Source organism: Lissotriton helveticus, chromosome 2_1 (assembly GCF_964261635.1).
Source record: "Lissotriton helveticus chromosome 2_1, aLisHel1.1, whole genome shotgun sequence".
NCBI lineage: Eukaryota > Metazoa > Chordata > Amphibia > Caudata > Salamandridae > Lissotriton > Lissotriton helveticus.
The window spans coordinates 1587899086-1587913600 of record NC_136059.1 but is presented as its reverse complement, the minus strand read 5'-3'; the positions used below and the strand labels follow the sequence as shown (position 1 = coordinate 1587913600).

The window sequence follows — 14515 nt, the reverse complement described above, 5'->3', positions numbered from 1 at the left end:
GTTCTTAGGATGTGCCAGGTCGCTCCGACCCCCTCCCGAGACCCATGGTGCTAGTAGCGCCCCTATTGAAAGTGAACAAAATAGTGGAAAAGGAGGGGTGCACAACGAGAAGGTAGGTAGAAGTTTATAAGTTCTGGGTGCACTCCAGGGTAGTGTTATCCGTCTGAAACACTTTGGATTATAACTTGGTTGTGTATGCGGGGCCCCGCTGATACATCCCCTGGTGAGGCACACCTATTGAAAGTGAGACATGTACCTTTTATTACCTATTTGAAGGGGCACAGACCTTTTAGGTCCATTGATCCCTTCATAAGGAGTACACGCATTCGCGTTTTTAAATCCCCCATTTTAATCGTTTTTCTTGTAAATAGCACACCTCTAGCACATCACTTCCCAGAGATATCTGCTATCATTCTCTAGGGGCTATTTGGATGGTGCATAAAATCTATGCTTACTTTGGGAATACCACTTGAGCCACACTTCATGGAGCACTATGACTACTCAGGAAGGCTCATATTAACAATGTTCATGTTTGTCTTCTGTCTGTCTGTGTGTTTTTTTTTTTTTTTTCACTTTACAGGTGCAGTGACACTCCAAATTTACGGAGTATTTTTTGGAATCGAGTATTTTACTCTTCCACTAATTTTTATGCACTTTTTTCACTCTTTATTTTCACTTTCACGTCCCCAGGTCAGGGTGGGTGATTAGAGAGCCCATACCGCCGGGGTATAGTCCTGAAGAATGCCACGGTAATATACCACCCTTATGGCTGAAACATGTTGACTGGAAGAAATTGAGTATATTCTGTATTTTACCAACCTTGAACCTTGGCATATAAATACAGACACGTAATACTCTTTATTTTGTGCCTCAGGGATCATTTATTAAATATATTTTTTCGATACCCTTTTCTAGGCACTTTTAATATTTCACTGTAAACAAGAGCACGCCCTCCACACACAAAAAAACCTGCTCCGCAGTCTTTCTGGCGTCGTAGCACACCGCAGAGGCATTCGGCCTCTGTCGGTGGGGCCCGATGATGAAGCATGACACTGACTAGGTCAGTGTGTGAGGGCTTTCTTTATCACCCAAATCGGATGTGATAATCTAATCTTGTGTTGACTCCTTGAACTGTGGTCTGTATAGTTTACGCTTAGATTGATCAAGTGTTTGATCCGACCTCTCTTTTCTTGTTTTTGTATAACTAACCGGGGACTAAGAGTGCCTCATTCTCCCTACCTCTCCTTTTGTTATTGAATCACATCCTATTACTTCACATGTACATAAGAAAGGCATGCTTTTGACTTTGTTCAGACCCTGTATATAAGACGTATGTATGCAATGTAAGAATGTCAGATGTGTTGGCCTGTCCCAGTATTCACACAAATACCAATTTGAATACCACTGTTTTCTTTCTTTTGTGGCGCTACTCATCCCAATCCAGGAAGCCAGAGCTTTTTACCTCACACGTACACATTATAGATTGACAATAAATCATATTAATGAACAGGATGTGTTACATTAGACATTGAGGGTTACAAGGTGTAGGAGCCACATGTCCTTCCGAGCTCACTGCTATAGTAGAAGGATTACAATTTATGAACTGTAAAAGGATCTCTGTGTCAAAGAAGTTACCCTCTTTGCCATCTACATAAAATATAAACCTGTCATCTGGGTGTCACGTGATGTGCTTTGATAAGAGACATATTAACCCTCTATGCTCGTTTGATTCAAAACTGGGACTAGACAAAACACAGATTTGACCAGCAAGTGCATTAACCTCTAGAGTTATCTTACCTTTATTATTATTTCTTGAGATGTACTGGGCACACAGTTTTTTGCAGCAGGTGCCTTAACCCCATAAGATCTTTTAAAATGCACACTTTTCAACCAATTAACCAGAACAGGTATACTGCCACTTTTCTCCTTGTTGCCAATTTCTTTGTGGCAGAGCTTTAAAACGTCCGTGTATAAGTTGAGGCCCCGATTTGGCATTGTAGATGCGTCACCTTTTTGTCACAGCTTTGACGCAAATCCACATTTGTTAAATATTGTAATGCACTCAATTGTATTCATGATAGATCTACTAAACGTATGTGTGAGGTCTTAAGATCTGATGTCACTTCTTATGTCAATTCCTGTGAGGTCATAGGTTGTGATGCCAGTGCGTGAGATGTCATGCGCCATGAAGTCACTTGCATACTGCCTAACTTGGTTAGTCCCCCCCACTAATTATTTTAAGACTTGTGTACTAGGTGAAGCGTAATCCTGTTGACATAAAATATGGCTTCTTAGCACTTTCTGATTTTAATTCCTTAAGCAGTGAAAATACTAGATCTGCTAGAAGCAGGAAATAAAGAAGCAAATTAGAACTAATAATGAAAGCGTCGAGCTATGATCGGCCTTAAAAGAAAAAGAAAACAGTTGAAAACTTTTGAGAGACAGGCAGAATGTTTTTTTTCCCCCAGAGTGTGCTGGGGATCTTTTTTTAAATAGGTGATTTTACAAGGGAATCGGCTCACTGTCTTGGTAGAAGTGAACAAGACATGTCAGGAGACACATGTCTACTCAAATAGAGGAGGAAATCCTTGTGTTGTGCTTCTAAACCGTGAATGCATTCCTTCTAGATTATCTTCTGATCCTTAACGTTATGCCCTTGGGCCGAGAGTTAAACTGCCTGTCAGCAGATCCAGTAACAGAGTGTGCTTTGTGGTTTAAAGATTAACAAGTGTTGATGTGCTTGCAGGTGTATCCAAAATTCAATTTAGCACAACTTAACTTGTCTTTTTACGTCTCATTGTGTTGTCAAAGTAACCATGGCAAACATGGATCCCGGTTATAAATGCTAAGTATTTGTGCAAAATCCCAATTATTAGTTTATAGCATAGTACTTCTGAAGCAGTTTGCAACGATTGATTAAATTACACTTTTCATTTAAGTAAACAGAAGCGGGGTTGACCAGCATGGCCCACAATTCTCGTTATAAAACCACCCTCTGCTCCTTTTCTTTGCTTTTAACAGTGGCTGCCAGGTAAGACTCAGATAGACTCTGAAGGAAGAACTCTGGAACTTTTTTTATTGCTTCCTTAAGTCCTTCCCTAGCCAGAGGCTGGGGAGCTGTTACTTAGGCATAGGGTGCATAAACGGGCTGTTCGCTGTCATCACCCAGCATCCTTACATTACCTGCAGCAAAGAAGGCCATTCAGGCCCTCTGCAGAGGTAAGAATCACACTTCTGCAGATAACTAGAGTCTGCCAGCAACCTTGCTTGAAGTGGTATTTTCGGGCAGGTTTCTAAATCTCGAAGCTTGTGGTCACTGTGAAAATTGCTTCCTTATTTAACCCCGGTGAAACCATTCAGTACCAAGACTTTTGAAGAGCAGTTGTTTCCTAAAGTCCGAGTGAACTCCTTGAGTAGTGCTACTGGTGGGTGGAGCTGTTGCTGGTGGGTGGAGCTGTTGCTGGTGGGTGGAGCTGTTGCTGGTGGGTGGAGCTGTTGCTGGTGGGTGGAGCTGTTGCTGGTGGGTGGAGCTGTTGCTTTAACATCCCCGTGGAGCCTTAGATTGGTGATATCCAGAGGCAAACCTGAGCAGTGACACTTCTGATGTGTTTTATTCCCTCTGCAGTTACCGTGTCCCACAGTCTGAAGTAGTTTGTTGTTTTGTCTTATACTCCTGATTCTCTCGAGATCTTGGATCCCTTGTGGTAGAGGATGGAGGCACCCAGCATATTTTTGCTACTGCACAGTTTTGACTAACACTCACTTAAGAGTGTATTATGGTACTTTGCATAGGATGGGTACATGTTAAAAGGTAAAGACACTTTCGTAATTTAAATATAATAAAACAAATGTACAGGATATAAGTATATGCGGATGTAGTATATCAAAAGATAGGCTTTGTTTTCTAATAGCCCCGCAAATCACTTTGAAACTGAGGCTCTGAGAGAGGGTTGTTTCACAGATAGCCTTGTAAATCCTGTGAGTAGTGAGACTCTAAGAAGGGAAGTGTTTTTGTTAGAGAGGAAGTGCTGATGGTTTGTGACCAGTAGATGATAAGACTGATGGGATTTATTGATGTGAAATCGTTTTCCATGCATGGTTGTCAAATGGAAGAGGAGAACGGATGCCTCTCTTCAAGGCACTTCAATAAAATAGACACATAGAGGTGTAGAAGTTCTCGAAAAAGGGATTTTTTTAAATTGCAAAACTGTGCAGATATGGGGATCCACTTTATCATGTGGTCTTCCCACCTCTTTAATTTTTGGGACTTGGATTGATGGCGGTTTTTGGCTCTGGCAGCTGAACAACTTCCATGGCATGTGCTCTGACCCCTAAATATGGCGAATACCTGCGTTACCCCATTTGGTGTATCTGACCTTCAAGTTAGGCCGTGGCAAAGTTGCCTAGAGTGTAGCACTAGTGCCAAAAATGTTAGGTGTAACATTTCAGAATAAACTTTTCGGTGATGTGTAAAAGTCTGCTTCTAACTTTTACTTGCCTGTGCAGTGCCTTGACACTAGCTGGCACAGGTGCATAATGTGTAGAAGTAATGCATGCCAAATATGAGGTTTGTGTGCCTGTGTGGTACAGAATTCAAAGTTGCTTTCTGACTTCACAGGCTGAAGCAACATTTGCAAAACTTGATCCACGTATAAAAGTCGTATTACCCCATATAATATGTTGTCATGGCATTCAGATATTAAAAATCGAATTCATTGGCCAACTTGGAATAATGAGATGAAAATCACAAACGTGATTAACGGAAAAATAATTAATTTCTACTTCCGCTTTCAAAGCCCCAAAAAGTTGTCCTGCTGTGCTCTTGGAATCATTAGATCTCCCAAGTCCAAAGCTCATAGGTTAGGTGTCCACAGTAGCCATCAGGACCATCCTAGAGAACAGAGGGACATATATTGCAGCTGCCCAACTGGACTAACCTTGGACCATAATTCAACTTGTGTCAGAGGAGTTTCAAGGGAGAATGAGGGCAGGAAGAGTAGCGGAAGAGGCACCAAAAATGCCATGCAAAAAAGCAGAAACAGAACTGTGGAAGTTACACTGTAATGAGAGCACAATAGATAAAGTGCAGGCATGCCCTTGATGTTGACCTGTTTGCTACCTGGCTGCTGCCGCATCGTTTGGTAGATCGACAGGACAGTTGACCAGTTTAAATTTGTTTTACCGATGGTGAGAGGGGAGTGCTTTATTATAAAAGATCCGCGCGACTATGGCTTGTATAGTTCCAGCAGCTGTAACAGCTTGACGGCCCCCAGAAATAGGGTTTCTTGGTTTGAATAGAGGTCAGAAGAAATGCTCCTAAATTGAGTTTGACTTAGTGTGGCTTAGTAGGGAAGGCTAAGGGCCCTCCACCAACCCCTGTTGGGTTCGGATCATTTATTCGGGTCACCACCTACGTTAGAGAGCAGTGCTGGCCTGTGAAGATCCAGGATGAGGTAGGAGTTGGCTTGTTGTCTTCCTTGGATAAGATTGCGGCTTTGCAACCGGCCTTCCTTCATACCCGCGTCTTTGGAAGGTGTTCTCAAAGGTCTTAGCAGCAGTCTTTCTGATGCCCTTGAAGAAATCAAAGAATCGAGAGCACTAGAAAAGAGGAATCACTCGGTCCAATGGGTTAGAACCCTTGGCTGTTAAAAAAAATAAAAAATAAATAAAGAATAAAAAAATAAGAGCGTTAGAAGGGTCTGTCCCCCCGGAAAAACTCCTATAAACTCTGAGATTATGGAAGCATCAATGAAGCACCTGTGCAACTTTCGAAAAAGTTGAGGCTTTAGTTTTGGAACTGATCCTGAAGCATAGGTTTAGGGGTAGTCTATCCCTCCCTGCAATCAATGGACAATTCGCCCAAAAGAGCAGGTGGGGACTAAGGGACATTTCAGTGAACCAGCATGCAAACCAGTGACCCTGTCCTTGCTGTCCCAGCCTGGGTAAGGCAAAACAGTTTGCTGTTACCCGTTTCTGTTTTGGTGTAAGAGAAGCATCCATTGGCTACTCTTCACAATGCAAAAAGGCTTCTATTATCTTCAATTGACAACTTTTGTTGATTCTTAAACTCATAAATCGTGACCCACTTTAACAATTTGTCGTTGCTTTACTAAATTGGTTTGGGTATTTTATGGTTTAATTTCTTGTTCTGATGCTGCTAAAATAAATTTTATCTGAGAGAAGCCTGTCCGTTTGAGCCACAGCTATATGGAGTAATAGTGGGATTTCTCATTGAAATCAGCTTTTTACTTCTTCGAAACATGGGTTACTTAGTTTGTGAGGCCTGATCCTTGCTTGCTTCCACCCCCCAATACCCACCAGTAAATATTTCAGATTCTCACAGTAACTATGTTGAGGTCTTTGTCTTTACGGTGGTTCGCTTTTGAGGTTGAGCCTGGGCAGCCCATGCGCTGCTCTGCGAGGCATTCCTCAGGTATGGACTTAAAGCCCCGCCTGCTCTCCACCCTTATTTTTCATTAGTTTGTATCATTGTCTATTGTGAACTGTCGCTTGTCATTGGTCAGTAGGCTTAGTAGTCCCTCCTTAATAATGCCTTGTCTCATTTCATACCCTGCCATGAGGACACCCTCTATTACGTGTGTTGTTGCTCAGTAGGCTTTAATTACAGCCTCCAAGCACTATTTTCTGGAATAACTTTGTCCTGCCTGCTCTTGCAGGACACTATCTCTCTCTCTTAACGCCGAACACAATGCAATAGGTCTCGCATTTTCGAGAGTTTAAGCTATTGGCATCATAAATGACAATGCCTTTTATCCGTTTTTTAAAACACATAAATAAAAGGCATTGCAAATGCTTGTGCTTTATTGGCGCTCTCAATATCTCTTGATGTGTGATATTGTAAAACTACTGTAAATATAAAATGAAACTAATGATTATGGTCTGTTATATTTTATATCATAAAATAAATATCAATATAGTCTGCCAAATTCGTTGATGGGTATGCATGATGCTGAGGGTAGGTTCAGATTTGCTTTGGCTTAATGCCAGAAATTGCATCAAATTTCACGGCCGTATATTTGAATCCTAGTGGGAGCAGCTCAGGTTGACATAATTCTGATTTTTATCTATTTAGGACCCTATCTTTGGGAAATAGTTGCTTGCTATGCTCGTGTACTGTATGAAACACTAAGTGAAAGCCAACGCATTGTATGTGTTTTGGGTGAGGCGCTGCATTTTATTAGGACCGAGCAAGCCAACCCTGTGCATACGTACCTGTAGATTACATTTTCAGATTTACTAAGTAATTTGGGCTAAGAGAACAAACCACTATTAAAATTCTTAAGAAGGTACATTCGTTTGGAGATCTTAATTTTAGATAAAGTGCATCAGTCATTTTTCTTTAATAATTTGTCCTGGTTTTTATATGCAGACTTGGAGAAGGGGATAAAAAGAAAGAAGTTGAATTGTTTTAGAAGGTATATTTATCTGGCTTGGAACTTGAGTTCATAAAAAAAAAAGTCTATTCTGTATTCTGGCCAGTAATAAAGATAATATTCCTTTCACTCCTACTTTTCATGGGTTTCACCCTGCCCTAAAGTGAGGAGTAGATTACCACCACCGGAAACCGAGATTCTCCTCATCAAAGTTCCAGCTGTGGGCCACATGTGTTAGAACCTTAGGGAAGAAGTATTGCCTATCTATTGTTTATCTTTCTATTCAAGGCTTAGAAGACTTCCAGGGAGTCTGCTTTCCAGGGAAACCACTCTTTGACATTTTCTCTGCCAGGAATGCCTCACATTTCTCTACCGACAGGTTTGTGTCCACGATTTGTTAGTAGTCAAAACATTGAACTTTACCTCAAACTTAATGTGGGGCCAAGCCTATGGTGAATCTGAATCCTTGTAGCTCAGCAATCTATCATCATCAAGCAGAAGACCACAAGTTGGGCAAAACCATATTAGCAAAGCTGTTCGTTAAAAAAAACACAAAATACTTTGTCATCATTGTATTCGGTTGTAGCTTCAATGGAATCGAACCACTGTGTAGCAGATTGTTGCTCTTAATCCCTGCTTTAGCAGTGTTGCATTTCCCTATTCCATGGCTTCAGTATTGACATGTAAGAACCGATAACTAGCATTGTTTATAAGTACTTGCTTGTTCACTGTCGCTGCACCTTTCATGTGCCAATTATGACACCTATATCAATATGAATGTATATGCATTGCTAGAACACCTAAATCCGTTTTTAACCACGTTTATGTCTGCAACTAATTTTGCAAAATGTAATGTAATTGACCCATTCACTAAAAGGTACTGACAATATATTTTCATAAGTATTAAGTTTATTTTTTTTTCCTTTGACAGTCATGACCGAACAATGCAAGATATTGTTTACAAACTTGTACCAGGCCTGCAGGAAGGTAAGTCTTGATTGGTGTCACTCAAGCTATCCAAACAAAAATAGTACATACTAGGGTTTGCTCGGTTTTTGGTAGAGGGATGACCATTCTGAGTTCGGGAGAGTGGAATTTAACAATGGTATATGAATATTAACCCACTCTATAATCTCTGGTACACTCTGGGAGGTTCATAGAGAATTTGAAAATGCTGCGTTAATATATTTTTTGTCAAAAAGCCAGTGGGAAATTTTGGTCCATTGCATTTCATGAGCTAGGCATGTTGCAAAATGCAATGTATTAGCTTCAATCGAAGTTCCATTCTCAAATGATGTATATATTTTTTTTAATTGAAGGTATGCGTATAGGTCAGTAGGAGAAAGTCATGAAGTTTTCACCTTCCCGTAGGTGAATATTACCTCAGAGTGGCCCTTAAATTTCGCACTTGAGTCCTATAAACTTTAGCAGTATGCACAAATCTTTCCTTGCTTGCACTGTTGATCCACTTAGTTGAGAAATATTAACAGGGGTATTCCTATCTCTTGGGTTCTTCATTTTTTTATTTTTTATAATTTTTTATTAAAAGTTTACAATTTTTCCAAGAAATCCAGTAAGTGTTACAGCACACTCATACAAGTTATATAATTTCTACCATGACACAAATATTTTCCAAATAATTCAATGCACCATAAATAACAAACGTAGAACCCAAATATTTATATTTTTTAAACCGTAGTGGCAGGTATATTACCAAAAGCGGCATCAATCAGCTCCCCATTAATATACCTGCCACTACGGTTTAAAAAATGGGTTCTCCATTTAAATCTTTTTTTTCGGTTTCATATTCCGTGCAATATCCTGTGTGGATGATGTTTTCCCTGTCCCAAGAACGGAACAGAGATGTTTTGATGGGCCCTGGAATGGTCTTTCTTTGAGACACAATGCCATCACTACAGAAAAGACCATGCATCCGTTCTTCCAGATATAGTGTCCAGCCTTTATTTTTAGGTTTGGCTACTGACCATTTTATCTGTTTTTTGACCTCATGTCACCAACGTTATGAAAAGTACAGTAAGAAGTAGTACAGCGAGAGAGTGAACTTTGGGTTAATCTGCTTTATTTACGGTCAGTGAGTTTCCTTTGATGGGAACTGTGCACAAACTTAACCAACACCATCACTGACTTTGTCGCACCATTCGCCCTTGATGCTAGCAATTACATCCTACTTGGAGGCCTGAATTTCCACCTGAAAGACCTTGCCGCCCCCAACTCAATAGCAGTCATTGAAGACCTTGAAAGCCTGGGCCTCACCCAATGAGAAAAGGGACCTGCCCATGTTGCCAGACACCTCCTGGACCCTATTTTGACCAACTTTGCAACTTTTGAGTGGACAAGCCCACACCATTCTCCTAAACAGACCATGCCCTACTCAAGTTCAGCATCCCGGTCCCGATTCATCACACGCACAGCACTTCCAGGCCAGCCTGCCAAAAACAGAACAGCATCACTGACAAGGACTGGGAGGCCGCTCATTTGCCTATCTGGGTCCTAAACTCTGGAACGCTCTTCCCATGATTCTCAAGACAGAAACTAATCTTTTTCGTTTTCGCAAAGGACTTAAAACTTGGCTCTTTCAACAGTAAATTGGAGTTTCCGTTTAGCACACTTAGCATACAAATTCTTCTTTAGTCTGTCCCTTAGCGCCGGGAAACCCACTGCGGGTAGCTGTGCGCTTTATAAGTTTAAATAAATAAATAAAAACACCATTCTCAATACCCATTGGCCCGAACACAGCAACAGTCTCCCTAGAGCCATCAAGATTTTCAACAATTGTATCACCTCCTTGACCCCCCTCAAGCACAGCAATACAACAAGATCCAATCCCAGACTAGTAGGTACATGGAGGAACTCTGACTTATGAAGCACCACGGCAAACAAGTGGAGTGCAAATAGAGAACGAGCCAGGACAATGCAGACAAATCCGCCCTAAGAGGCTACCACCAAATAATCTGGAACACTAAATACGCAGCTCTGGTGGACCACATTGATTCCTGAACCCACAGAAGCAAAGAAACATTCATCATTGTCGAACAGATCTCCTCCCCTTCAGCTGCTTCCAACTTGATTACCTCCTTGCCAGACCTCCCAAAATGCCTTCCGATTTTATCCAAAGAACCAGTGCTAACTACATGACTCATCATCACCCCAGAAGAAACCGCAACCACCATGAAGTCCACGGGGGCCCTTCTGTTTCAGGCCCAACCAGAGCACAGAGACTGCCCATATTCCTGCCACGGATGACATTTGCATGACTTTAGACAGAGGAGACACTGCAACCCTCATCCTCCTGCACCTCTTTGCAGCATGTGACACAGCCTCTGACCCAATCCTTATCCAACATCTACATGACATTGTAATCCAAGGGCATGAACTCCAATGAGTCTGCTTCTTCCTGACTGGAATGAGACCTTTGACTCCTGTGACAACATCTACAGAGTTCCGCAGGCTTCCTCCCTGAGCCCGGCTCTCTTTATCATGCACATGATCGCTCTAGTCTGCATTAAACTCTCTCATGATATCAACGTCCTATCCTACAGCGATCGCTTGCAGCTCTATCTCTCCTTCATAAACAAGACACCCAGTATCCGGATCAAGTTCAATGCCTGCATGACTGAAATCTCCCAGTAAATGAAGACCAATTGTCTAAAGCTGAACAATGACGAGACCGAAATCATGATCTTCGAAAAGAGCCCATCACTTTAAGACACTGCCTGGTGGCTAACAGAGCTACGACCGAAACTCTCCCCCCACCACCACTACTGCCCACCTCAATGACATCATCGCCTCAGACTTCCATACCCTGAGGATGCTGAGGAAGATTTTCAAATTGATCCCAAACAGCACCTGGAAACCTATCACGTACTCCATGGTCACAAGCAAGCTGGACTAAGGGAACACCCTTTATCCCCGGATCAACAAAACTCACCAGAAGGCTGCAGGCCATTCTGAACTCTGCAGCCAGAATTACTCTCAACCTTCCCCGCCGCACTTGCATCATATCACACCACACTTGAAGGAGGTCCACTGGCTCCCCATTCAGAAACGAGCACAATTCAAACTCCTCGCCCACACTTTCAAAGCACTGCATAACACTGGCCCAGCATACCTCAAAAGTGCATCTGCTTTCCTAAACCTTCCAGACACCTCAGCTCCTACGGATTCCTACTTGTACAAATTCTGCATACAGAAAACCAGATCCAGTGGTCGCGCCTTCTCCTACATCACTCGTAAAGCATGGAATGGCCTGACGCTATGCATAAGTGCCTCCTCCTTTCTTCTTGATTTCTGCAAGAAGCTGAAGACCTGATTTTTCAAGTAGTCCCAGTATGCCCAGACTAAAACTCGTTCAGCATCAGGATACCTTACCGGGTGATAGTGCACTCTACAAATTTGCATAACATAACAGATGTTATTTTCTATGCTGGTACGTCAATATTTTAATTCCTGATTTACTGCTTTGTTTGAGATGTGCTTACTTTATGGACACTTTCGATTGTCATCAAGAGACTGTGCTATTCACTAATGGCCCTTGCTCGTTCATTTGGTTTGCTTTGCTATTGTGTTAAAATGTTGAATTTAAGGCTTTCTTTTTATTCAGAGTTGGCTCAATTAGGTTCTTGGCCATCATTACTGCACACCACAAAGTTTTTTGCCTGAAATGAGTCCGGCACCAACAGGGCTGGACTGGCCTTGCAACCATCGGGCATTTCCCCATGAGGCTCGTAGGGTGGGGGTCGGTTTTGCTCGTAAACGTGCTTGCGTGGATTGGCAACATCGTGCGAAATTGAACATTTGCATATTAACATTTTTAACTGCACCTGGAATATATTTTTCCGGATGGAGAAAATCCAGCTCTACATACTATATGGAGGGGATTCCTTCCCCTTCTCTCTGGGAAGGCACGTATTCCTGACTTTTCAGATCAGTAGACCTGTGCTTTTCCATGGTGGGGACATTCTTGCAAAACTGGTGTGAATACTCACAAACTTAGTTTCTGTGTGTTCAGCTACTTCTGAAGGGCATTCCAACCCTCAACTGCCCGACCTCCCCATGTCTCTCCGTAGAGACCAGTTTACGACTTTCCACTGTTGTAAGTGCACGCTGTCTTTGTAAAATATCATAAAACCTGGCCACTTAAATGAAAACGTAGAATTGACAGTGGAATATGGCCTTCTAGCTTGTCAGTCTGGCTGGCTCAGAAAGTTGTCTTACAGATAAATGTTTAGTTTTTGTTGAAAGTAGGAATATAGAAGTCTCAGTGCATGTCAACTTCACTTCATGTCGATTTTTAATGACTTTTTTTCTGCAGCCGAAATGCGGAAGCAGAGAGAGTTCTACCAGAAGCTTGGCATGGAAGTGCCCGGAGACATCAAAGGGGAGGCATGCACTGCAAAACTGCACATAGAGACGCATCGAAATGGTGAGTTCCTCTGCACTTTCTTACTTAGTTGGTGATAGAGGTAATGCTGCACAGACAAACCACTGTGGTATAATTGAATTTGTGTGTACATCAACCGAGCATGAGCAAATGTCCGATATGAATTATAAAGTGCCCGTGGAAGCCAATATAATATTGGGAAACCGATGTGATATTCGCTAACCTGCCAAATTTTCTAAAATATACATTAGTAAACGTTCAAGGTTTTCCATCTCCGAGTCGCTGGCTGTCGGCCGCCTGCATCTCCAGTGCTGCTTCAGGTCTTTCTTTCGGAGTTTGAAAATAAAAACTTTTGGAGACTAGTTTGAGTGTTTGATCACAATTAAAAGGTGCACTAATCGGCGGTTGTGGTTTTTGAAAGATTTTGCTCTGGAGAGGCTTCTCTCCTTCACTGGTGGTGGTGGTTCGTGGCGGGTGGTGTTGCTGTTTTATTGTATTTGTACTAGGATTGCTTTCATGTTTCACAATTGGATGCGATAAGCAAGTCCCAACCACCCCCAACCAGTGGCCAATAAATAGGTCACAGAGCATTTTCTGTTTAGGAAGCCTGAGGTCCAATTGTACCTAACAAGGTGAAAGGTGACTTCACAGGGGTGGTAATAGCCTGAGGGAAGGTACTGATGAGAATAACTGAACTAAAAGTGCTTGATCATAAGGAAAAGTGGCAACTGGGAAATCTTATTAGCACTTAGATCCTGAATTGCTTGAATCGGGAAGTAGATTCTGATTTCCTGCATAGTTACTTAAAACCATTGCAAAATTATTACATAAAATACAAAAATAAATTCACAAATTCATCAGTGTGTGTATCTAATTAAAAGAAAAGTTAAAACCCAGTGTTGGGAACATCTTTACCAGTATAAAATCCGATTTAATTGTAGGCATAATATGAGACTTTGAATGTCTTACTGCTATGAATTGCGGATACGTGTTATTTTAGTCCAGCCATGGGTTTCTTTGCAGGACCTCATGATTGTTTTGGTCCAGTTATCTCTGCTTGTAGTAAAGGTTAACCCTATACTTCTGGCAGAATGTTCTTATTGTGGTCTGGTTTAGGAACATATGCTTTTTAGCATTGTACAGCCTAGGCCTTGTTCAGTTTCCGCTAACCTGGGCATTTTTTGTTCAGCCAGCCTAAGGAATTTGACTAATCTACAATTTAGTTGTATTTTTTCTGGATTGAAGCATGCCAACACCGCTTGTCTCCTGGTCCGAATGCCTTTCTGTCTGAAGGGTTCTTTGAGAAGCTGATTCCGTGCTTGGCGCAGGTCCTTGCATAAGCAGATTAAGCGTAATATGTCGCCTCGTTTGGTGTTGCACAACCTGCACAACTCTTGAGTTAGTGACCGTTGCCATGGTGGAAGATGCTGAGCGCATGGAAGGATTCCCATCCTGGCCTCTGAAAGTTCATTTTTGTGGACTTCGAGTAGCCCTGGTTGAAATACAATTGTGGCGCCAATGTTTTATAGGAGCAAATGGTCATTCAGGCGTGCGATCTGTTTGAGGAGGTTGCTTTGTCTTCCACCAAAAATATTTGTTTTAAGGTTTTCCAGACCAGTTGTTTTAAATTGGGATAGCCGATTTGTGCATTCCAGAGTTCTGAGAGTTGGGTATGTTCTAGGGCTAGCTGAAGGTACCTTCTGGCTTGGGAGTGCTCCCT

The 14515-nt window shown here is 41.9% G+C and overlaps 1 protein-coding gene across 2 annotated transcripts in view; it reads left to right on the top strand.

Moving 5' to 3' along the window:
* Positions 1–14515, top strand: part of PCGF3 (polycomb group ring finger 3) — a 337660-nt gene that overhangs the window by 295486 nt on the left and 27659 nt on the right. For both annotated transcript variants that reach the window (XM_078676552.1, XM_078676553.1), the window contains 2 exons: positions 8326–8381; positions 12727–12837. In XM_078676552.1, coding sequence (XP_078532678.1) covers positions 8326–8381; positions 12727–12837 — 167 coding nt within the window. The remainder of the gene's footprint in view (positions 1–8325; positions 8382–12726; positions 12838–14515) is intronic.